The 25,719-nt window shown below is 43.9% G+C and overlaps 1 protein-coding gene across 1 annotated transcript in view; it reads right to left on the bottom strand.

Moving 5' to 3' along the window:
- The window catches only part of atp10a (ATPase phospholipid transporting 10A), a 175,709-nt gene that overhangs the window by 97,410 nt on the left and 52,580 nt on the right, over positions 1-25,719 (bottom strand). The window contains exons 2-3 of the mRNA XM_060826997.1: positions 17,809-18,013; positions 9,585-9,670 (exon numbers count right to left, since the gene is read on the bottom strand). Of these exons, the coding sequence (XP_060682980.1) occupies positions 9,585-9,670; positions 17,809-18,013 (291 nt within the window). The remainder of the gene's footprint in view (positions 1-9,584; positions 9,671-17,808; positions 18,014-25,719) is intronic.

Below are 25,719 nucleotides of genomic sequence, written 5' to 3' on the forward strand. Positions count from 1 at the left end.
CGCAGCAGGTCAGGCAGCATCAAAGGAACAGGAGAATCGATGTTTCAGGCATAAGCCCTTCTTCAGGAATGAGGAGGGTGTGCCAAGCAAGCTAAGATAAAAGGTAGGGAAGAGGGACTTGGGAGAGGGGCATTGGGAATACGATAGGTGGAAGGAGGTTAAGGTGAGGGTGATATGCCGCAGAGGAGGTGGGGGCGGAGAGGTCGGGAAGAAGATTGCAGGTCAAGAAGGCGGTGCTGAGTCTGAGGGTTGGGACTGAGAAAAGGTGGGGGGGAAGGGAAATGAGAAAGCTGGAAAAATCTGCATTCATCCCTTGAGGTTGGAGGGTTCCGAGGCAGAAGATGAGGCGCTCTTCCTTCAGGCGTCGTGTTGCCATGGTCTGGCGATGGAGGAGGCCAAGGACCTGCATGTCCTTGGTGGAGTGGGAGGGGGAGTTAAAGAGTTCAGCCATGGGGCGGTTGGGTTGGTTGGTGCGGGTGTCCCAGAGGTGTTCTCTGAAACATTCCGCAAGTATGCGGCCTGTCTTCCCAATGTAGGGGAGGCCACATTGGGTGCAGCGGATGCAGTAAATGATGTGTGTGGAGGTGCTGGTGAATTTGTGACAGATATGGAAGGATCCCTTGGGGCCTTGGAGGGAAGTGAGGAGGGAGGTGTGGGCGCAAGTTTTGCATTTCTTGAGGTTGCAGGGGAAGGTGCCGGGAGTGGAGGTTGGGTTGGTGGGGGGTGTGGATCTGACGAGGGAATCGTGGAGGGAGTGGTCTTTCCGGAACGCTGATAGGGGTGTGGAGAGAAATATATCCTTGGTGGTGGGGTCTGTTTGGAAGTGGCGGAAATGACAAAGGATGATACGATGTATCTGGAGGTTGGTGGGGTGGTAGGTGAGGACCAGCGGGGTTCTGTCCTCGTGGCGATTGGAGGGGCAGGGTTCAAGGACGGAGGAGTGGGAAGTGGAGGAGATGTGGTGGAGAGCATCGTCAACCAAGTCTGAGGGAAAGAAGGAGGCCATCTGGGTTGTTCGGTATTGGAATTGGTCCTTCTGGGAACAGATGCGACGAAGGTGAAGGAATTGAGAATATGGGATGGCATTTTTACAGGGGGCAGGGTGGGAGGAGGTGTAATCTAGGTAGCTGTGGGAGTCAGTCGGTTTATAGTAAATGTCCGTGTTGAGTCGGTCGTCCGAGATATAAATGGAGAGGTCTAGGAAGGGGAGGGAGGAGTCTGAGACGGTCCAGGTAAATTTGAGGTCGGGGTGGAAGGTGTTAGTAAAGTGGATGACCTATTCAACCTCGTGGGAGCACGAGGTAGCGCCAATACAGGCCTCGATGTAGCAGAGGTAAAGGTGGGGGGTGGTGCCAATGTAGCTGCGGAAGATGGACTGTTTCACATATCCTACGAAGATGCAGGCATAGCTGGGGCCCATGTGGGTGCCTATGGCTACTCCTTTGGTTTGGAGGAAGTGGGAGGATTGGAAAGAGAAGTTGTTCAGAGTGAGGACCAGTTCAGTCAGTCGAAGGAGGGTGTCAGTGGAAGGGTACTGGTTGGTTCGTGAGAAAGGAAGAAGTGGAGGGCTTTGAGGCCTTCGTGATGGGGGATGGAGGTGTTTGGGACTGGATGTCCATGGTGAAGATAAGGTGTTGGGGGCCGGGGAAACGAAAATCATGGAGGAGGTGGAGGGTGTGGGTGGTGTCCCGAACGTAGGTGGGGAGTTCTTGGACTATGGGGGACAGGACCGTGTCAAGGTATGCAGAGATGAGTTCGGTGGGGCAGGAGCAGGCTGAGACAATGGGTCGGCTGGGGCAGACAGGTTTGTGGATTTTCATTTTTAAGCTCTGATCTCCAGCACCTGCCGTCCTCACTTTCTCCTAGCCAATAGACTGGTGTCTTGCTACACAGCATGTGACTGCAATGTGACAATGAATTATGTAGCTTGGGATACATATTCATGTAACTGGTTTCTAGCTATTTCCAACTCATACACCAATCTGACAAGGAAGCCACCAGAAAATGCCAGCCAGGTCGGCCTGATGACAAACAGAAATAGACAGAGAAGAGGAAAGCGAAGTTATTTTTATTTAAAATTTCTTCATGGCTGGAAGAAGCTTCAGAGTTCCTTTGTGACCTGAGCTAAAGCCTTAGATTGAGCATCACCACATCGGCACTGACCATGATGGTTTTCCATTCTCTTCTGAAACACTTTGTTCTCTTCTGAGATCTGTTCCATTAATGTTCCCAATAGTGATGCCCATGACAGCCAAAAATCTAACTGCGATTGCCGAACAACTCATGCCAGGTTTGAATGGGGCAGATACGAAGTTGGGCTATGCTAATGGTACCCAGGAGACTATGTGCTCCTTACCTGTAAACTAGTTCAATGACAGGCTTTGATTTTAGCTGTATAAAGGGAATTAGGTCAATTTTATAGATTATATATATATATAAAACAGCAAGACACAGCAAGAGAAATAGAGGAAGTTTAACTCCTAAACAAAATCAGGTGGGATTAGCTTTGTTTGATGTTACAATGTTAGAGACCTGAAGTCTGACCTCAACTTGGCAATTTTCAGATCAAACAGAGGGAAACAAGGGACTGTACTCCCTAAGGCAGTTTTCAATTTAAAATATTATATTCAGATTTTGTGCCTCCTATTTAACCACCATTTTAAACATTGCTCTAGACAGACGAGTATTCTGGGTTGCAGGAAACCTGTGCACAGCTTGGCTACTCGTAATAGCTAGTCAATCGTCTCAGTCTGCTGGGCTACAGTCAAGAGAATACACTAAAGGCCATGCATCCTTAACGTCAACAAGACACGAACCTTTGTAGCCCTTAGATCTCCCAAAACCCTGAAATGGTCCCTTCTCATCCGTTTGTTCCTTTGCATTAATTTGGCCCTTCAAGCCTCCTCTGCCATTCAGTAAGATTATAGCTGATTTGATTTTAATCTCAGTTTTACATTCCTGAACAAGCCCAATAATCTTTCATCCCCTTAGTAATCAAGGATCTATCTAGCTTTGCCTTAAAAATATTTAAAGATGCTGCATCCACTGCTTTTTGAAGAACGGAATTACAAAGAATCTCATCCCTCAGAAAAAAAACTGCTTCCTCATCTCTTTTTAAATGGGTGGCCCATATTTTTAAACTATGACTTAACATCCATCACATTGTGAAAGCTAGTTGGACTAGTAATGATAGATCTTTAAGCACCGAGATATGTAGTTTGAGATCTTAAACCTTCAACTTTGAAGATCTTGCATGAGGCAAGCCCGTTCAATAATCACAGTCACATTTTTGAAATAACTTCACAGAGACCTGTATCCCGTGATCAAATCACCCTTTATTTACAGGTGGAGAATTGTTGACACTAATCCAACTCCCTCAGAATGAGCTCTCAGAGTGAACAGAATCTCTGACACTCCTGTTTATTTCTGTCAGCCAGGGCTCCCTGATTGGATCAGATTAACAGCCCCACTCAGGGAACTGGCTGACTCATTACAATCACTACAATTTACTTTTAGTGTTTACATGTGAAATTCCAGAGCTGCTACAAAACAATTAATCATAGGGAGAGTAAAGCTGGAAAATGTAATTGGAAAAAAATCTAAATTACGCAACATGTTTGAGTCTGGACAGTTATTTCTGTTGCTATAACTGATCTAATACTGAAATGTGCCAGCTATAGTTCCCAAGCATGGGGATTAGTGATGGTATACAGTGGAATCCTACCACATCAGAAATTAGTTAGCTCATTTGCAAGAAATCACATTCCCCAAGCAGCTTTCTGGACTGAATGCTTTTAGCCCATCTAAGATTGACAAGTTCGCAACCCAAATCAACATTTGCCCTTGAGACATTCGGTTGACCTTTGAAACTATTCCCCGGATGTCCTTAAGCTCTAGAAATCTACCATTTTCTCCCTTGAACTCACTTAACGACTGAGTTTCCACAGCCCTGTGTGATAGAATTCAGGGATTTATTCACCTCAGTGAAGAAATTCCTCCTCCATTCAGTCCTAAATGGCTTGTCCTTTTTAACATTTCCAATGAAGGCTCTGGCCCAAAACATCAATTCTCCTGCTCCTCGGATGCTGCCTGACCTGCTGTGCTTTTCCAGCAACACACTCTCAACACTGATCTCCAGCATCTGTAGACATCAGTGTCTCCCTGTCCTCTTTAACAGCCTCACCCAGGGGATACATACATTCTGCATTAACCTACCTTGCCCGTTAAAAAAAAAATTGCAAGTTCCAGCAAGATTAGATTACCTACAGTGTGGAAACAGGCCCTTCGGCCCAACAAGTCCACACCGACTTGCAACCCACCCATACCCCTACATTTGTCCCTTACCTAACACTAGGGGCAATTTAGATGGCCAATTCACCTGACCTGCACATCTTTGGATTGTGGGAGGAAACCGGAGCACCCGGAGGAAACCCACGCGGACACAGGGAGCACAGTCAGTCGCCTGAGGCGGGAATTGAACCCGGGTCTCTGGCGCTGTGAGGCAGCAGTGCTCACCACTGTGTCACCGTGCTGCCCACAATCACCTTTCATTCTTCTAAACTCTTGAGAATACAGACCCAGTCTCCTCAATCTCTCATCATAAGACAAGCTCAACATTCCAGGAAATCTGGCAAACCTCTACTGTACGCCTTTCATTTTTCCTAACTCAATCATAGGTTGTGGACATCACTGGCTCGGCCAATATTTATTGCCCTCCCAAATTCCCTTTGAGTAGGTGGTGAGCTGCCTTCTATGTAAAGTATATCTTTCTTTAGACAAAGGGACTAATACTGCACAACATTCCGAGTGTGGCCTCACAAAGGTCCTGTACCACTCAAGAAAGACAGCTGCTCTTGGACTTAAATCATCTTTTGCTAAAGGTCAAAATAGATTTTTTATTTAATTCACTCACAGAATGTGGGTTTCACTGGCCAGACTCAGCATTTATTGCCCATTTTCAGTTGTCCAGAGGGCAGTTAAGAGTCAACCATGTTACTATGGGTCTGCAGTCACATGTAGGCCAGACTGGGTAAGGGTGGCAGATTTCCTTCCTTGAAGGACATGAGTGAACCAGATGGGTTTTTCTGACAATTGACAACAATCTCGTGGTCATATTAGACTCTCAAGTCCATAGTTCTTTTTAATTGAATTCAAGTTCCATTACCTGCCGTGACAGGATTTAAACATAGATCCCTATAGCATTACCTGGGTTGCTGGTTTAATAGGAGAAAGTGAGGTCTGCAGATGCTGGAGATCAGAGTCAAGAGTGTGGTGCCTGAAAAGTGCAGCAGGTCAGGCAGCATCTAAGGAGCAAGAGAATCGAGAGTGTCCGAAACGTCGTTTCTCCTGCTCCTTGGATGCTGCCTGACCTGCTGTGCTTTTCCAGTGTCACACTCTCAACGTGCTAGTTTAATAGCTATGATACCACTATTCCACCATCTCCACTTTGCCTTTCTACATGTGTTTTGTACTTGCATGTTAGTTCGCAGTACAAGAATAGCCAGGCCTCACTTCCCAATTGTCCACCATTTGAGAAACATTATTCCAAGTGGTACAGCTTGCTGGTTTGGGAAGTCCTGTCAAAGGAGCATTTGGTGAGCTGTTGCTGTGCACCTTCTACACCTGTATATGCTACACAGTGCTGCTGCCATTCTTCATCTTACATTCTCCTGTTCTGGGGATGGGTATTTTGAATGTTTGTGATGCCAAGTCCGCACTTTAAGTTGTAAAAGTAATGGAAGGATGTGAAGTCTGCAAATTGGTCAGTAAACACGACTATTCCTGCCCAAAATAAACAGTACCTTAAGATGCAACAACCCAACATCTGGAATTAATCCAAATGGTGAATTGTTATTGCTTTCTGCTGAACATACTTTTGACACTCCACTTTTAAAATGGCAATATAATGGTGTTGTAAAACCTTCTAAAATAACTTCTCTGACTCCTCTCCACAATTACTATTTTGTCATTACTACTTTGAATAAATAGAACAACACTATAATTGCCTTTCCTCTATTTGCTTTACGTGTTTGCTACAGGAAGGAGGAACAATTAAAGGTCATTTTCATTGGAGTTCGACAAAGGTCAATGACTGACACTGAAGTCCCTATTCAAATACTTGCTGCCTGGATTCACACTTCATTTTCTCCTTTAAATTTCTTGGAATTTCAGATTTCCTCCAACGTTATCATTTCATAACATATGACTAACAATTTACCTCAGCTGTCTGGTTCACTGAAGTCCTTGAGTGATGGAAATCTGCCACCTTTACCTGGTCTGGTCTGCAGGTGATTCCAGACCCATAACTGCCCTCTAGTTGGCTCTTAACTGCCCTCTAGTGATGGACAATAAATTCTAGTCAGTGATGCCTATCTCCCAGGAACAAATCAAAAAAGATGCTGCCAAGTTTGAAACAAAACAGGGCAATATTATTAACTAATACATTGTCAATTCTATGCATGAACCATTTTATTTAAAGACACCCAAATATATTTTGCCGCACCCTTTACTCTAAATTAGTGCAACTTCAAATTAAAAACTGAAAGAAATGCATATGCTTTAATGTTGAGAAGCTAAGTCCAGAATCGATTATGTAAGCAATTCTGCACGTACCCAGGCAACACTCGAAAGTAACCAGGCTCCAACAGACTAATAGAGTAAAGGAAGCATCTGTTTCTTCAGTAACATGAAACACATGTCAGATTAATTTGAGTTAAATCTACTGATATTGGCCTTTTCAGAGTCCAAGCTTGTCTGTCCTAATGATCCTTCTGACTAACTGATTACCTTTACATAACAGGCACACCACTGCTGTGCCCACATGCTTGAAATGAACAGATGTGATTAAGGTTTGTGCAGCAGGTAGCTTCCAAAAATAGAAACTCAATTCTTTTTATTTTGTTGTTGGGGATAATCTGGCTTCTCACTGTATGTGTGCATCGGTGTGTTTGCAACTTGGATCAGTGCATGACCGCGCTATCTCATTTCTCACCCATCCAACAGATTAGCAGTTCATGTCATTGGTTCGGCTTAACCAGCTCACTGCAACTGGTGCCCCACTTGATATCGTGAAGCTGTTTACGATTCTGAGATAAGTGTGGGGGTGAGGCTGGGAGTGGAGGATGCTGTTCAGGTAGGGGTTCCCTAATCCTGATCATCGTGTTCATCATGTTCAAGTAGTGGCACCAACTCACGCTTGATCTCGAAAAGAATTTCCCGAAATATTTCCTGGTGTCTCACGTTAATGGCTCATTTTAGTGACACAAGCGTGAATACTTGGGAGTATGAGAAGGGTGCTTGCAGACTGGGGGCACTGGGGGCAAATGAAAAGGGGGGATAGACTTCAGCTGCAAGTCTACAGTGGGAATTATTGGATTTCTTCTATCTAAAAGCATACACATTTTGTCCAGCCAGGATCAACCCTGAAAAGATCTGTCATCATAGAACCCCTACTGCATGGAAGCAGATCTTTCAGCCCATTGAGTCCACTCCAAAGCACCCACCGAAAGCTTTCCCTGTAACCCTGCATTTCTCATGGCTAACCCACACATCCCCAGACACTGTGAGTAATTTAGCATGGCTAATCCACCTAACCTGCACATCTTTGGACTGTGGGAGGAAACCAGAGCATCTGGATAAAGTCCATGCAGGCACGGAGAAAACATGCAAACACCACCCAGAATGTCATTCAAAGCTGAATTTGAACCAGGATCCCTGGCACTGTGAGGCAGCAGTGCAGCAACCATGCTGCCCCTGTCCTTGAGGCTACAGTCACCATAAAAGGGGAATAAAACATTAGTCAATATTTTGTGCTGATAATATTCAATTTAAACTTCAGGGCAGTTTCCACTGACTTGGAGCCTATGACCTCAAAATCCCGTCTACGTTTGAGAAGCCTTGCTCAAGATTTTTCCGAAACTTATTGCTTGGGGCCTACAGCCAGACAGCAAAAGTACAAGGCAGCAGTTGGCACAGTTACTGACTGCAGGAGGAGCAGGAGAAAGGTGGAAGGAAAATACAAAATCCACAACAAAGTACAAGAGACAGAAGTTTAGAATAGAGTAGCAAATGGGTAAACCAAATTTATGTAAAGATTAAATGTAATTAAATTATTAACCGTTGTTCTACACATGACTGTGTTAGAATACAACACAGATTCAGTAAAGATTAACTGGAAAAATGTGACCTTTTCATTTCAGTCCTTAAGTGAAGTCAACCCATTGCGCTGGAAGAAAAATAGATAGTTTGTCAAAGCTTTTCATCTTACACCCATCAGGGCATTTCACAAGAATACCAAGGGCCAACAAAAGCCAACATTTAACCTCCCCCGCCCCCCCCCCACCTCACCCTGCTCCACCATTCTATAGGATCATGGCTGATCTGATATTCCTCTTTCACCTATGACATTCACTTTTCTGCCTGTTACCCTTGATCCCCAACTGATTCCTCCTCATCTCAGTCTTAAAGAGGCATCCCTTCACTCTGAGAAAATGGCCCTCTGCTCTCAAACTCTCCTGTGAGGGGGAACATCTTCCCAGCACTTACTCTGTCAAAACCCTTTCACAATTATAAATGTTTCAATATGATCATCTCTTGTTTTTCTAAACACCAGTGGCTAAACAGGCTTAACCTGTTTAGCCTTGGCTCATAAGGCAATCCCCACCATACTAGGGATCAGGAGAAAGTGAGGACTGCAGACACTGGAGATCAAAGTCAAAACGTGTGGTGCTGGAAAAGCACAGGTCAGGCAGCACCCGAGGAGCAGAACAGTCGACATTTTGGGCATTAGCCCTTCATCAGGAACACCAGGGATCATCCTAGTGAGCCTCCTCAAATCCGCCTCCAATTAAAAGGTGTCATTCCTCAGATAAAGGGACCAAAACTGTTCAAGCCAAAGAGACATTCTGTCTATCATACAAAATAATAATATGGTACATAACTTTCAGTGCTGTCGGATGGGTAGGCTCAGCTTCCCAAAGACTGGCAGATCCTATCAAACTATATTTCCTTTTGGCATCAAAAGCAAGCTATTGACCAGACCCAACCAACCTCCACCAGAAGAACTCATAATACAGTGTAGAAATTTGCCACAATTCTGCAACTGGACAACATTTACTGGGTAGTCTTAAGAGTGTGAAGATATACGTGCTGTTCTTTCACAGGGTGTGGGTGTCATTGACAAGGCCAACATCTGTTGCCCGTCCTGATTTGCTCTTCAACAAATCTTACTCAACAATTTACAAGACACCACATTACTGTGGGTGTGGAGTCACATGTCAACTAGTAAAGGTAAAGATGACCAATTTCCCTCTCAATAGGGCACCAGTGAATGCAGCTGTGATGATATTCGATTGTAATTTCATGGTTACCATTACTTGGACCAGTTCTGAATTCCAGATTTATGAAGAACTGAATTTAAAATTAACCAGCTGCTTTGATGGAATTTGAGCCCATGACCCCAGGGAGTTAGTAATGAGCTTCGAGGTTACTATTCCAAGAACATAACCACAGCCTCCCCATGTTTGTAGCAAAAGCTGCAGTCTTCCCTACAGAGGCAATGCAGCATGGAGCTGTGCAGTACTCACATATATCCTCGAAATCGGTTCAGATCATTGTGTGGCTTTTCACATTCTATCACACTGTTAAACTTCATGGGGTCAAATTCTGTTTCCTAAACACACAAAACAAAGGGAAGAAAAAGAACAGTTATTAGATTAGATTACCTACAGTGTGTAAACAGGTCCTTCGGCCCAACAAGTCCACACCGACCCTCTGAAGAGCAACCCACCCAGACCCATTTCCCTTCACCTAACACTATGGGCAATTTAGCATGGCCAATTCACCTGATCTGGAAGAATGTGCAAACTCCACACAGACAATTGCCTGAGGTGGGAACTGAGCCCAGGTCTCTGGCGCTGTGAGGCAGCAGTGCTAACCACTGTGCCACCATGCCACCCACTCATCTTACTTTCAATTTTAAACACTTAATTGAAAAAATAAACCAACGAAAAGATAAAATAATATTCCAATCACCAGGTCTCACACCTTGGGCAGGAAATTAGGTTTCGGGTTACACCCTAATGTTGGATTCCCATTAGGTACAAGTAACCTGCTCCGATTGTCCCCAAATTGCCCAATCATCTCAGAGGCAAGTTCATCAGTCAATAGAAGAGAGTGGGTGGGTTTTCAAAGCCAGATGGCCAGTAGGAGGCCCTTTCATACAGCTGGTCAGGTCGCTGCTTCAGGTGACAGGGGATAGAGAGGCAGACTGAGACAGAGAGAAACGGAGTATGAGAGACATAGTGAGAGAGACAGAAAGGGACGGAGGGTGACCGACAAACTGACGAAGTAAGGCAGAGACATGAGGAGAAGAAAAGAGACAGAGAAAGGTGGAACGTATGAGATACAGAGAGACAGAGAAAGGGACATAGAGAGACTGACAGAGAGTCAGGGATGGATAGGGAGAGGGGTCAAGAGAAACAGAGAAATAGAACAGTAAGAAGTGGCTACAGGTGTCAAACAACTGAGAAGGTGGAGGGAGCCCTTCGATCACAATCTGCCTGGAAGGCTGTTCATGAGGTGGGGGGAGAGGATGTGTGTGGAGGAAATCAGGCCAACTGGAAATTTTGACTTGACCTCTGTGACTTGACCTTACTGACAATTAACTGAATCACGTACCAGCTGCTTGCGTCTCTAACCCTACCTTTGGCTCAGATGGTACTGACAGAAAGTGGGGAAGCCACAGGCCTAACTGGACCAGATGTGGAAGTAACATCATGACCTGGGAGGAGTGGTTTACAAATTTATAAACTCTCCTTGCAAATGGGATGATTTATGAACAATGTCTGTCCATGTAATATTTTTTAACCTTTATTTCCTTCCTATCTCTGGCACACCTACTTCTTGGATGCCTGCCGTTCTTCATGCAGATCCTACTTTCAATGGACTCAACACCTGAAACCTTAGTGCTTTCATTTCTCTCTCTTTAGGAATGTTAGCAGATGTTCTGCAGTGGATTTATGGTCCAGCTCTCTTGATATCTGCCAAAGTAATGTTGTTGGAATGCACAAAATTTTCAGCAAGCTCTCTTTGGTCACAGCTTGATCTATCCATCCATCAAGCCAAATTTTCCAATTGGAAGATAATTGTAGCAGCAGTGAAGAATGGAATTAAATATCAGTGCCATATGGAATCTCAACATAGCTGATTCTGAGATCTCCAGCGTTTACCCTGCATTGTGATTTTGAAAACGTTCACTGCACTGACTTGAGACTTTGGAGGGTTCCAGCGTGATGATGGTATTCACATATCTCAAATTAGGAGAGGCTACAAAAGGTGCCAATTGTGCTGCTGACTAAAAGGGGAATTAGATTTCCTGTGGGTCCAGAAAATTAGCCAGTCAGCCTTTCCCAGAGATGATGTAATGATGTCTCAGTTAAAGCCATAAAACGGAGGGATGATGGTGGGAGACGTTTTCACCATGAACAAAATCCACCAAAAATCTCATTGATTTAACTTATAGAATAAGCATCAAAATGATACAGTAGTTTGAGGCAAAATTGTTCTTGATACACCTTTCAACAATTAAACGCTAATGGGCTCAGAGTGTTTTAAAATTTCCTGAACTAGGAAAATTTTACAATTTCTTTTGCTATTTTGAGTGCAGAACTGAAAATGAACTTGCTTATTTAAAAGAAAATGTTACCTCGTTCTTGTCTGCAGAAATCATTAGAATCATTCAGAAATAATTTAGGAAATGCAGCATTAAGCAATTATCTTTCATGAAATGAAAACTGCAATATTTCCCAAAATTACACCTGTGAAATTGATTCCAGGCACTACACATAGGGTAGATAAGTTATTGATTATGACGAAGTGTTCGCACCCAAATCACGAAACTCCCTTTTCTCTTAAGAGACGGCTGGGCTGACTAAATATTTCAGCATTTTCCAGATTTAGCACGGTTCCAAAAGAATAGCAATAATATATTCTTCTTTATCTCATGTGGGAAGTAGTTCAAGGCATCAGCATCAGGTATAGCAGAGTGTTTACCACAAAGTTCCTGTGCACATGACGGAATTTGATTCCATAGAGTTCAAAATCTATATTTTCAGGCACATCAGTTCGTGACATTTCTAAATGTAAAGCACACCAATGCCTCATTATGAAGTCACAAGGCTCAGAAGCATTTTATTCTGGGTTGATTTTACAATGAGCATGTTCAGGTTGTGGGCATGGACTGGTGACTCATTAGACACACCACACAACAGGCAGATTAAGATGCACATGCTTGTGGTTTGTAATTCTGTAAATAATTATGAGAAAGTATGAAAAATTAATTCTAGTTCGATGAACCAGCCCTTTGGAATAGGTGTAAAAGTTGAAAGAAAAGTCTTCTCCTGAACTGTCATTATATACATTCTCCAGTTCAACATTACCCCCAAATATGCAATGCAATATTAATTAATGTTAGTATGAACATAATATTTTCACTGATCTCGCCACCAGTAACCTGTTTACTCTCATTCTCTTGCCACTTTGACTTCTCTTTTTCACTCAATATGGCTCTTGCACTCCCTAATTGTCTCTATCACTGTTTAACCCTATTTCATTGCATGAGATGCCATTGCTCTTTCTTCTATAAGTCACTCAATTTAATTCTTTCTCTCTCTCTTTCTGAAGGATATTACTACTCATTCCCTCCCTGCTTGCTTTTATCGGAGTAGCTCCTTCCTTCCTCAAACAACATCCCTCTCCCCTCTATTGCTAGTTTCCACTTCAATAATTTGGAAGGAAGCAACTTGGAAATTGCTTTAGGATTTGTCTTGTATCACTTGCTTAGGGCATGTGTCACCTTGTTGTGAAAGAAGCTACAGTAAGGATTTGGAAGGAAATAGGGAAAGCTTGCACTTAGAAAAGTGAACAACATATGGATGAAAAAATTGGATACTTCAGAGAAAATGTACAATGAATGCAAGGTATCCCTAAGAGATTCCTGATGAAGGGCTTTTGGCCGAAATGTCGATTTTCCTGCTCTTTGGATACTTTTCCAGCACCACACTCTGGATCCCTAAGTGCCACTCCAGACACACATTTACGCTAAGTAGCAGAACAAACAAGAATCTACAGAGGCACATACAGGAATCTAATCTTCAATACCAATTGCTTCTAACAGTTCTGCCGGGTCACCACTAAGGTCTTGATGATATAGTGGATAAGAAAACCAGATGGAAATACAATCACAGACATTAAACAGAAATGGATAAAAGAAATTAGCTCTAAAACATTTGCATTAAAGTGAAACTACAGAACTGAGAAACAGGAGCAGAAGGAAAAATCATGAGACATTGTCAATAGGAACACTTCCCCCATGTCTCAATTGTTACACATCATTAATCTAATGCATTTTCTCATCTCTAGCAGATACATTTAAAATAAAAGACAAATTGATGAAATTATGAATCATGTGTCTACTGGAAGTGAGGCTACTGATCTGGTATACGGACCCTCTCAATGCAGCTTGTACAGAATATGAGACACTAGGCCAAACATATGCAAATAATGCATTAAGCGACAAGCTCACTGGCATCATTGACTTAGTAAGGTCACTTGAAAAAAAAGTGTTTACGTGCAAGTAAGTTTCTGCAAATATTGACACATCTGGGTAAAAATTCATCTAAAAATGGAATCGGATGCTTTGGGTACGGAGAGTCTTTCAAGCCACTCTGATGAATTTTGGGAAAAACCAAAGGGCAAAATTGGAACTCTGGTGAAATTCTGTCAATATTCAGAGCAAAAGACAAAGCCTCTTAGAACCAACAGTCTTTCCAGTCAATAGCTGGAGCCAGGAGTACCTACATTGCAAAAGGCAAAAAAATGAATGGCCTTGTCAAAAGAGACAAAGAACACTCCGGTTTAAACCCAAGAAATACAAGTTATGGTCAGTTCATCATGTTTGTACAGTGATGCGAAGAGGGAGCTAAATAACTTGCCAAATGCCGCACTTCTGGCAAAAACTCAGAACTTGAGCAACATTGAGTAACATTTAACATTGCATTTTTGTGTAGACATTGATTATCAAGTCCACCTAACAAATAGGAAAGGAAAGGGGATCTTGTCTTATAATGAAATCAAGTAAGATTTTTGGATCCTACAAATAGCCAACATGGGCAAAATGGGGTGAATGGCTTCCTGCTGTATGGAATCTTAAGCTTAAATTAACGAATGAGGTGACAGGTGAGAAAATAACTTGGGACCAAAGCAAGGAGGAAAGATTTTATGAACTTTATGTGGAACCTTAAGTGTTTGAATTACCAGCGTAGTAAATTATGTTGAAAGCCCTTAATTAATGGGTTACATGGTTTTGATGGTTATTCTGTGCATGTTAGTAAAATAGCATAACCATTTGGTTTAATCGACAAGAAAGTAGTGAATGCACGTACAGTCACAAGGTTTAGGTGGGATTAGTTTATTTTGGGAACATGGTTCGCATGGACTAGTGGGACCGAAGGATCTGTTCCCATGCTGTATAAAGAACTCTTCTGTTTGTATGCTGCAGATTTGGTTGAGATTCCCAGGAACTGCTTCATCCTCCTTCAGATTCTACTCACTTGCTACGTGCACTCCCAGCATTTATATATGGATATATGAATGACAAGCAGGAGTAAGCCATTTGACCCCTCGAGCATGCTTTGCAACTCATTAAGATCTATAATGCTATGATCATACCTGATCTGATTGTGGCCTCAACCAAACAAATTCTCTATTCCTGACAACCACTGATAAATGAGAGAGTCTTAACATTCAACATGACAGTGCAGCGATGCACAGGTCGAATCACATCAACAAGTTTGCTGATGATATAAATGTAGTGGGTCTCATCAGCACGAACAATGAGTCGGCATACAGAGGAGGTGCAGCAGCTAATGGACTGGTGCACAGCCAACAATTTGTCTCTGAACGTGGACCAGATGAAAGTGATAGTTGTTGACGTCAGGAGGGCACTGAGCGACCACTCTCTGCTGGACATCGACGTCTCCCCCCATGGAGATCGTGAAGAGCACCAAATTTCTTGGTGTACACCTGGCGGACAATCTCACCTGCACCCACAACACCAGCTCCACAGGCAAGAAAGCCCAGCTGCATCTCTACTTTCTACACTGGGCTGAGGAAAGCACCCCCCCCCCCCCAATCCTCATCACATTCTACAGAGAGTTCACTGAGGGTACCCTGAGCTGCTGCATCACTGCTTGGTTCAGGAATTGCACCATCTCAAATCGTAAGACCATACAACAGATAGTGAGGACAGCTGAGAAGATCATCGGGGTCTCTCTTCCCTCAGACATTGTACAGACAAACGTACAGACATTTACACCACATGCTGCAACCGAAAGCTAAGGGCATTGTGGAAAACCCCACACACTCCTCATTCAAACTCTTCTCCCTCCTGCCATCTGGCAGAAGATACCAGAGCATTTGGTCTCTCATGGCCAAACTGTGCAACAGTTTCTTCCTGCAAATGTGTTGCTGGTCAAAGCACAGCAGGCCAGGCAGCATCTCAGGAATAGAGAATTCGACGTTTCGAGCATAAGCCCTTCATCAGGAATAAGAGATCCTTCGTCTCCGCCGCATCTGCTCCCAGGAGGACCAATTCCAACACCGCACAACCCAGATGGCCTCCTTCTTCAAGGACCGCAGATTCCCCCCAGACGTGATCGACGATGCCCTCCACCGCATCTCCTCCACTTCCCGCTCCTCCGCCCTTGAGCCCCGCTCCTCCAACCGCCACCAAGACAGAACCCCACTGGTTCTCACCTACCACCCCACCAACCTGCGCATACAACGTATTATCCGCCGCCATTTCCGCCACCTCCAAACGGACCCCACCACCAAGGATATATTTCCCTCCCCTCCCCTATCAGCGTTCCGCAAGGACCACTCCCTTCGTGACTCCCTTGTCAGATCCACACCCCCCACCAACCCAACCTCCACCCCCGGCACCTTCCCCTGCAACCGCAGGAAATGTAAAACTTGCGCCCACACCTCCACACTCACTTCCCTCCAAGGCCCCAAGGGATCCTTCCATATCCGCCACAAGTTCACCTGTACCTCCACACACATCATCTATTGCATCCGCTGCACCCGATGTGGCCTCCTCTATATTGGTGAGACAGGCCGCTTACTTGCGGAACGCTTCAGAGAACACCTCTGGGCCGCCCGAACCAACCAACCCAATCACCCCGTGGCTCAACACTTTAACTCCCCCTCCCACTCCACCGAGGACATGCAGGTCCTTGGACTCCTCCACCGGCAGAACACAACTACACGACGGCTGGAGGAGGAGCGCCTCATCTTCCGCCTGGGAACCCTCCAACCACAAGGTATGAATTCAGATTTCTCCAGCTTCCTCATTTCCCCTCCCCCCACCTTGTCTCAGTCGGTTCCCTCAACTCAGCACCGCCCTCCTAACCTGCAATCCTCTTCCTGACCTCTCCGCCCCCACCCCACTCCGGCCTATCACCCTCACCTTGACCTCCTTCCACCTATCCCACCTCCATCGCCCCTCCCCTTAGTCCCTCCTCCCTACCTTTTATCTCAGCCTGCTTGGCTCTCTCTCTCTTATTCCTGATGAAGGGCTTATGCTCGAAACGTCGAATTCTCTATTCCTGAGATGCTGCCTGGCCTGCTGTGCTTTGACCAGCAACACATTTGCAGCTGTGATCTCCAGCATCTGCAGACCTCATTTTTTACTCGAACAGTTTCTTCCCCCAAGCCATCAGGTTCCTAAACACAGTATGATTGGACTCTTTCCCATCTGAAATTCTTTGCACGACTTCAAATTGCTACTAGAAAAATGTCTATTATTTATCATTCTTCTATTACACTGTAACTTCTGCACGTCTGCACTTTATGCCATGTACGGGTGTGTAGTTTGTGCTGTCCTGTAGCACCCTCAGTCCTGGAGGAACACTGTCTTGATTTTACTGTATCAGTTGTATATGGTAGAAATGACAAATAAACGCTACTCTACTCTATCTTCAGGCTCTCTGGGGAATAGAGTCCCAAAGACACTTGACCCCCTGACAGAAAATACCTTGCTCCTCATTTCCATCTTAATTCCAGCTTTCTAACATTCCCTTTGGATTTTTTTTTAACACATCTTTACTCAGCAGAACATGTCCCTTGTTCACCGTTCCTCCTGTGCCTGTTTGAAGGGAAAGTAAATTGTAAAACTATGGGGAAAGGAGCTGGGGAATGGGATGGATTAGGGAGCCCAATGGGTCAAAGAGCCTCCCTCAGTGCTGGGTGGCCTGCAGACCACATTGTGAAAGCAGGTGCCCTGAAGCTACTTTCAGAGAGAACAAAGTGCAATGAGGTGAGACCTGCACGGAGAACAAAGTTGGCTACTTCACTCTAATTGGGGTAGGATCTGATTCAAGTTCAAACTTAGAGAGTTAAAGTTAGAGTAGTACTATTTTTGAATGAAGTAAAGTGAAGTTAAATGAAGTGAGTTGAAGTTGAAGTTAAGTTAAATGAAATAAGAAGTTATAATGAATGTACATTCAATATTAAGTATTGGTACTTAATGAGTTAAAATAAAGAAGGGCTCGTTGATTTAAAATCTGAGTTGGCTCCCTGCCTGGGTACCTGGATAAAAGGTTTGAGTATTCTTTGTCAGACAACAAACGGCAGTGTGGAAAAGAGCTGGGAAGTGGAACTGATTGGGGAGCTCAGAGGCTGAATGGGCAGAATGGCCTCTTCCTTTGCTAGACAGCCTTGTCACCGTTCAAATTGTTAAAAATTGCTTACCAGCTCGGTGAAACCCTTAATAACCTGTCGCTGTTTGAGGTTGGTCTCTCCATCCAGATTAGCAGTCTCGATATGGCAAAGTCCATCGGGATCACTGGAGTACAGCAGCAGGATATCGGCAGGAATTATTTCATTGCAACGCAGGCGAACAAAATCCCCAACTTGAACTTCTTTCCAGTATTTTTCCACATACTTTTTCTCATTCCTTGAAAGAAGGAATCAAGCACAGCGGTCAGTCACATGAATATGGAAACACATCACAAGGAACATAGAGATGAAGAGTAGGCCATTCAGCTTCTCAAGCCTGTACTACCATTCTAGATCATGGCCGAACATCTCCTCAGAGAGATTTTCCCACAATATCTCCAGTCTACTTAATGTCATCAGTCTCCAGAAACATATTGATTTCTGACTGGAATGTGCACAGAGACTGATTTTTCACAGCCTTCTGGATTTGGGGGGGCTTCCAGAGATTTATCACCCTGAACCAATCTGACCTCATCTCAGTCTTAAACAACCTGCATTTATCCTGAGGTACAGTCACCAGCCTTGGGTGGGGGGGTTGGGGAGAGTCATAACACCTCTGAAACCTAGGAGAAGATCCCACCTCTATCCACCCTGTAAGAACATTCTAAGTTTCAATCAGATCACTGCTCACTCTTCAAAATTCTGGGGAAAACAGATCCAGGCGCCCATTCCCTCCCCATAAACCAGTTCTGTCTTCCAGGAATTAATGCGGTGAACCCTCTGTTGCATTCCTTCTATGACAAATATATTCTTCCTTAGATAAGACTAACACAACACTATAGCAGATAGGAGAAAGTGAGGACTACACATGCTGGAGATCAGAGCTTAAAAATGTGTTGCTGGAAAAGCGCAGCAGGTCAGGCAGCATCAAAGGAGCAGGAGAATCGACATTTTGGGCATAAGCCCTTCTTCAGGAATGAGGGCTGAAGAAGGGCTTATGCCCGAAACGTCGATTTTCCTGCTCCTTTGATGCTGCCTGACCTGCTGCACTATAGCAGATAGGCCATGATCTTATCGATGGGTGGAAGAGACTCAATGGGCTAAAAGGCCTGCTTCTGCTCCTATGCATGACAGTTTTATATCTAAGATATAGTCTCGTCAAGGCAGTATAAAATTGCAGCAAGACATCTTTATTTCTGAACTCAACCCTTTTGCAATTAAAGCCAACCTACAACTAGCCTTTCTAATTGCTTGCTACACTTGCATGCCTGCCCTTAATGACACACGGACAGGAATAGCCAGATCTCGTTGCACACCTGCACTTTCCAAACCTCTGAAAATTTAAAAAATATTCATTTTTTTTTCCAAGTAAAGTGAATAATTTCACATGCACTTACATTATAATTCACGTGCCATGTTCTAGCTCATTCACTCTGCTGGCCCAAGCCCTGTGCAAGCTGCTTTACACCCCCATCACAACTTCCTCATCCTGTTGGAGGTCAGCAGCAAATCTGGTCCCCACATGCAAATCATTTATATAGACTGCCAACCCCTGTATGTTACCACTGATCCTTGTGGTACCCCATTAGCTACAGCCTGTTATCTGGAGAAATGATCCAGTAATTCCTGTTCACTGCCCTCTACCAACTGACCCACATCATTATGTTTCCCCTAAATCCCTCAAACTCCGATTTTATTTCCTCATCTCCTGCACGGGAGCTAATCAAAAGCCTTCTGACAATCCAAACCCATCACATTCACCAATTCTCTTTCGTTTATGCTACAGGGAACATCCTCAAACAACTCCCAACAAGTTTGTCAAACAGGGTTTCCCTTTCATAAATCCATGCTCAATTCTGCCAATTTTTCAAAATATTTAGGTATCACATCCTGTATACAGGTCATTCTGCTATAAAGTGACAGTTGCGTTCCTCTGCAACTTCACAGCATAGAAACCACGCTATGAGAAAACACAATAGAAAATTAGGCTGTGGAAGATTGCTATAGAAAATCTCTACACCCATTCAGTAGAAAGTTTGTGTTATCCAAACAACATCCGCAATTTGCGTTGATGAAACGCGCATTATACCAGAATGACCTGTAATAGACTGTGGTGTCTTCCCTATTATGGATATCAAGCTAACAGCTCTCAACGCTTCTTCCTCCCCTCTTAAATAAGCCTTACGTTTGCATCCTTCCAGTCAGCAGGCACCTTTGCAGATCTGTACAATTATAAAAGATTGTCTCCAATGTAAAGACTTGCATGCCTTTCAGAGACACTTAAAATGGTTAATAAGGATGGGAGAGATTGTAGCAGAGTGATAAAAGTCAGTAGACTAGTAATCTAGCATAAGATGAGGTTAATGTTCTGGGTACCTGGGATCAAATTTGACCATGACAGATAGTGACTTTGAGATTCAGTGACATTCTGGAATAAATGACTGGCAATTCGTAAAAACCCATCTCATTCAAGTCATGACCTTTAGGGAAGGAAGAAAACATGCCATCTTTACCTGCCCTAGCCTACATGTGATGCCTGACTCACAGCAAGGCGTGGTTGACACTTAACTGCCCTCTGGGCAATATTCAAGGGATCCCTGCAAGTGTGGAAGCAAGCCATTTGGCCCATCTGGTCACAAGGAACCTTCAAAGAGCGTCCCACCTATACTCACACCTTACCCTCTTCCGACATTTGCCATGGCTAATCCACCTGGACAGCAAATCCCAATGGGCAATTTAGCAAAGCCAACCCCATTTAACCTACACACCTTTGGACTGTGGGAGCAAAACCAGAGCACCCGGAGGAAACCCATGCAGGCACAGGGAGAATGTGTAAACTCCACACAGACAGTCACCTGAGGATAGAATCAAACCCAGGTCCCTGGGTGGCAGTGCTAGCCACCGTACCATGTGTTGTCCTACAGATACAAGCGTAGCCAGTGATGCTCAAATACATTGAATTTTAAGAAAAACTGATACGATGGCTCGTTATGTAATTAATGAAGAATTATTCACTAATAGTTACCTTGTTACTGAATACATATTAAAAATGAGTCTACTGACATCTTTATTCAGAAATAGATATCAGAGAAACATCATTTAAATTTGTTCAGATTGATCAATAATGCAAAATGTAACTTTAATCAAATTATTTCATTTGCAATACAAGAGTTTAAAGAAACTAATGGCCTATTGCACACCAGATGTCTGACAAAGTAAGGCATTGAATAATTCTGGCATTTTATGCGAAGAATTTATTTTCAAGGGAAGCCAAGATCATATTTAACCCATTTAGGTAAAGATCAATTAACTTATACTGAGCTCCAATTAAAGAGATTAAATGTTGTAGGGAAACAGTGAGTGCTTCTGTTGATCTGTCTTCATGAACAGCAAAAACAAACATGACCATGTGAATTAACTGAATTGCAGTTATCCAGACCAGTTATATCAATTGAAACCTGCTTCAAAGTCCGCTGCACACTCTGCCACGTCAGTGCCTGCGCACAACTGTCTTGCTGCATGTAGGAAAACATACATGGTGTGATTAAAAGGCAGCCAGCTATTGCAACACAGTCAGAAGAACTGCTCCCTTTTGATCAGACAGCACTATGCATGAGGGTGCTGGAGAATGAGAACAAGGTGCATTCATGAGCAGTGTTGTTCAAAATTTCATTTCTATTAGCTCCCAAGAATGCCAGACGTTCCTCCCTTTTGCAAAGTACAGTCAAGAGAAAGATGGGGGTGGGGGGTGGGGGAACAAGGATAGCAGGAGCAGAGTGTAAAGGTAGTGAGGGTAAGTGGGCAATAGATGATGGAGTTGGGGCAGGAAGAGGCAAAGGTTTCTGGGGGAGGGTAACAGCAGCATGGGTGAAGTGGCAAAAGCAGTGGGGGGGGGGGGGCGGTGTTGGCCAACAGCATTTGGAGGGGGGGAAAGAGGACACTGACTGCAAGGTAAGGGTGTAAGGGGCAGCGGGGGGAGGGGAGGGAAGGGGCAAAAGCAGCAAGGGGAGAGGGACAGAGACAGTTGGGAGGGAGAATGTGAATAGCAGCAGAGTTGATAGACAAATACAGCAAGGGAAGTGGGTATAAGCAGAAGGGCCCAAAGGCAGTTGGGGATGGTGGGTTTGAGGTGTGGGAATGGGGAATGTGATAAATACTTTTGAAACAACAATCACAGTTACAATGTAAGAAATGCTGCAACCCATTCGCACGCAAAGTCCCATGGATAACAACACAACAATTGTTAGTTCACTGAAGGATAAGTAACAGCCAAGACAACCCCCTGTACTGTTCTTGATTAGTGCCAGGACAGAGCATGTTCCAAAGAAAGCCTCAGAGTTGGATGAGATTGACTGCACGATGACTCACTGTGGGTTAGGTTTGCAGCACTATCCTATGTTCAAGTCCGATTCAACAAGGTTACTCTGTTTGCTGTGGTGCCCATTTCTTGGGTTAATGGGAACAGAGTCTTGTCTCAAAAACAATGTTTATTGCACATTACCAACTACATAGTAATCCAGAAACCCAGGAACTCGACTGGGGGCCCTGAGTTTGAAATCCCAACATGGCAGATGGTGGAATTTTGAGGAGTTTTGTGACACGGTGGTTAATATTCCTAACTCTGAGCCAGAAAGCTCGGATTCAAGTACCACCAGCTCCAGAAGTGTATCATAACAGGCCATTCAGCCCTTCGAGCCTGCTTTACCATTCAATATGATCATGGTCGATCCTCCAACTCAGTACCCTGCCCCTGTTTTCTCCCCATACCCTTTGATCCCTTTAGCCTGAAGAACTACATCTAACACATTGATTGAAAACATCACCAAGGGATCATCACTGTATCAGACAACGAAGAAGACCTTACTTCCCTTCAGATCCTGAACTGTCCTCCCTCAACACCAAACTTGGGTGGACTCTAATATCCAAAGTGGGATTTGAACCCAAGACCTCCTGAGTGAGAAGCACACACAATAGCCATACAGCCACAGCAGCACAAGCAGATGTTCTTATAATTCATCAATTTCAAATGACGTTAAATAGTAAATCTATTGTAGTGTCCATGGCTCTTGCCTGAAACGTTGATTCTCCTGTTCCTCAGATACTGCCTGACCTGCTGTGCTATTCCAGCACCAGACTCTCGACTCTGATCTCCGGCATCTGCAGTCCTCACTTTCTCCATTGCTGTCTTGTGTTTAAAGGTGAAAATGATCCCAAGTGTTCACTGGACTAACCTTTAGATATGTGTGAAAGAAATGGCAGAATTACCACTGCTTTTGGCACACATTGTTCTAAGTTGGGCAGGGATGTCAAATAGTTATCCAACTTCATTCATTTGGGTTTCAAATATCACATAGCACCTTGGTTAGTTATCTTGAGTTGCGCTAACCTACTGAAGCAAGCATTCTTGCACAGGTTTTAATAACTGGTAGTGGGAGTCACAATGTTCCAGATTTCAACCTATTAAGTTTGGTACCGTCACCATTAGGACTGATAAGGTGCTATAATTTCCACAGAATGGGAAATTTGTAGCTGCTTACTCATAATGATACTTGCCTGTGACCTGCGAGAGTGTGGTGCTGGAAATGCACAGCAGGTCAGGTAGCGTCAGAGGAGCAGGAGAATCGACATTTCAGACAAAAGCCCTCATCAGGAATTCCTGATTGCCCGAAACATTTATTCTCCCGCTCCTCGGAAGCTGCCTGACCTGCAGTGCTTTTCGAGCACCAAGCTCTTGACTCTAATCTCCAGCATCTGCAGTCCTCACTTTCGTCCTGTAACCTGTGAGAGCCTATATCTGACTGCGATGTTCTCCCAAAGGCCTGTGCTTAATAAATGACTTCTGATTGACCTCTAAATTTGTAATGTGGTATCATTTTACCCACAACACTCAATGAACTGTTCTGCTTCACAGGATGTTAGAAAACAAAGCCACACAAGAGAGAACATGATTCAAACCTGACCTGATATTACCTGTCATATAGTCGCAGAGATTCCCGAGGAGACAGGCTGTGTACCTTTGAGATACTGTAAATTTTTACTATAAATTCTGTCTTACAAACTTGGACTCTACAACCACCTGATGAAGGAGCAGTGCTCCAAAAACTAGTGCTTCCAAATTAATCTGTTGGACTATAACCTGGTGTTGTTTGATTTTTAACTTTGTACACCCCAGTCCAACACCGGCACCTACAAATCATATCTTTGAGATAGTTACACAAAGTCATTGGGTGGCATGATTGGCACTGCTGCCTCACAGTACCATGGACCCAAGTTCTATCTCAGCCTTAGGTGACTGCACAAACTCCACATGTTCTCCCAGTTTCTGCTTGAGTTTCCAGTAGGTGTTCTGGCCAGCCCACACTGGCAGTACGACAGGGACTGGCCGATTGCCTCTATGTTGGCTCACATCACATGCAACACAAAGGCTGGGATCTTTCTGTGACACTGGTCCTGAATTTATTAACAATCCTCACTACCTACACTGTCATGACACCTTATGCTTGCACATAGTCTGTGCTTACTGACTGTTATTGTTTCATAAACATAACTGACTGACTGAACACGCTTCACCAACTCCACTGCACTGATGCAGGAGTGACTGAATGTGAGGATCTTTATACGGAGCATGAGCTGTCAGTCCTGGAATCTCTCAAATTATACTTTAGGCAAAATCAGGTCAGGTGACCAATAAACTTGATGAAGGAGCTAAGTGTTAGGTGTTTCCCCCAATGGACAAAAGTGAGATAGAGAGGCTTAGAGCTAACAGAAGACATGGCTACCAGCAACCAAACAAATAAATCTGGGAATGCATGAGGAAACCAAAATTAGAGGTGTGTGGGGGTCGGAGGAGATTATTGTAATTGGGCAGGAAGGGGTCATGGAAACATGTGAAAACAGGAATGAGGATTTTATAGTCAAGACATTGATTGTTTGGGATTCAGCATAGACCAATCAGTACAAGGGTAAAAGGAGATGGAACAAAATGGAAAAGGTACTGAAAACATCAAGACAGACGCTCGGGGATCCAGCAGAAATTAGATAAGTGCTTCAGAGAAAGCAGTGAATTTTCCAGACGGCTCATCTGCTGAAACCTTCGAGCACCAGCTTACTCACATGTGGCGGAGTCTGCATTTGCCTCAGTGGACCAATAAGCCATACCAAGATTAGAAGTCAGTCAACTTTGATCCTAAGAGACTGATGAAGAGGAAGAAGAGAAGGGAAGAGGACTTGGTGCAAGTTAAGGCTCGGACTGCAGAGATTTTGACCATTTTCAGTTTAGAGCAGGTTGACGGTGGAAGATCAGGCAGGAGATGTTGGAATAATGACAGAGGTAATGTAGGAATGTATTGAAATGATGGAAAAATTTAATGGACCATATGCATATGTTCCACCAAAAAAATACTGTCTAAACAGAATGAGAAACAGCCTTGACAGAACAGGGATATTACATTAAACTCCAGCACTTCCTGTATATTAACAATCTTTAAAATTACACCAAAAGGACTTGCTGTGGTAAGTAAGAGGCATCTGAAAAGATTTTTGTAAAAAATTGCAAGTCTCCTTCTATATTAAAACCTGTAGCTATCAAATCTTCACTAAATGTTGTTACAGCAGCAAGGGATACTCTGTAAACCCCAGCAGTCTCTGAATGGTTAACAGTACACACACACAGTCCTATGACACTGGGTTTATTGAATTGAAATGATTGAATAAACGGAAGCCTTTGCTCACTATGAGGGTGTGCCCTTATTACAACATGAGGCAATCAATGTGCTTGGTGTAAGTTATAACCACATTCCTACTCTGATGTCAACTGAACATGCTGATGTGAGGTGCAAAAAGGCGAATGATCAGTATTTATTGCTTCATATTTATGCAATTGATTCCTCCCCATTTCCCTACTGCTGCTGAATAGCATTGAATATGTTCTGCAGTGAGCCAGCA

Source organism: Hemiscyllium ocellatum, chromosome 6 (assembly GCF_020745735.1).
Source record: "Hemiscyllium ocellatum isolate sHemOce1 chromosome 6, sHemOce1.pat.X.cur, whole genome shotgun sequence".
Lineage (NCBI taxonomy): Eukaryota > Metazoa > Chordata > Chondrichthyes > Orectolobiformes > Hemiscylliidae > Hemiscyllium > Hemiscyllium ocellatum.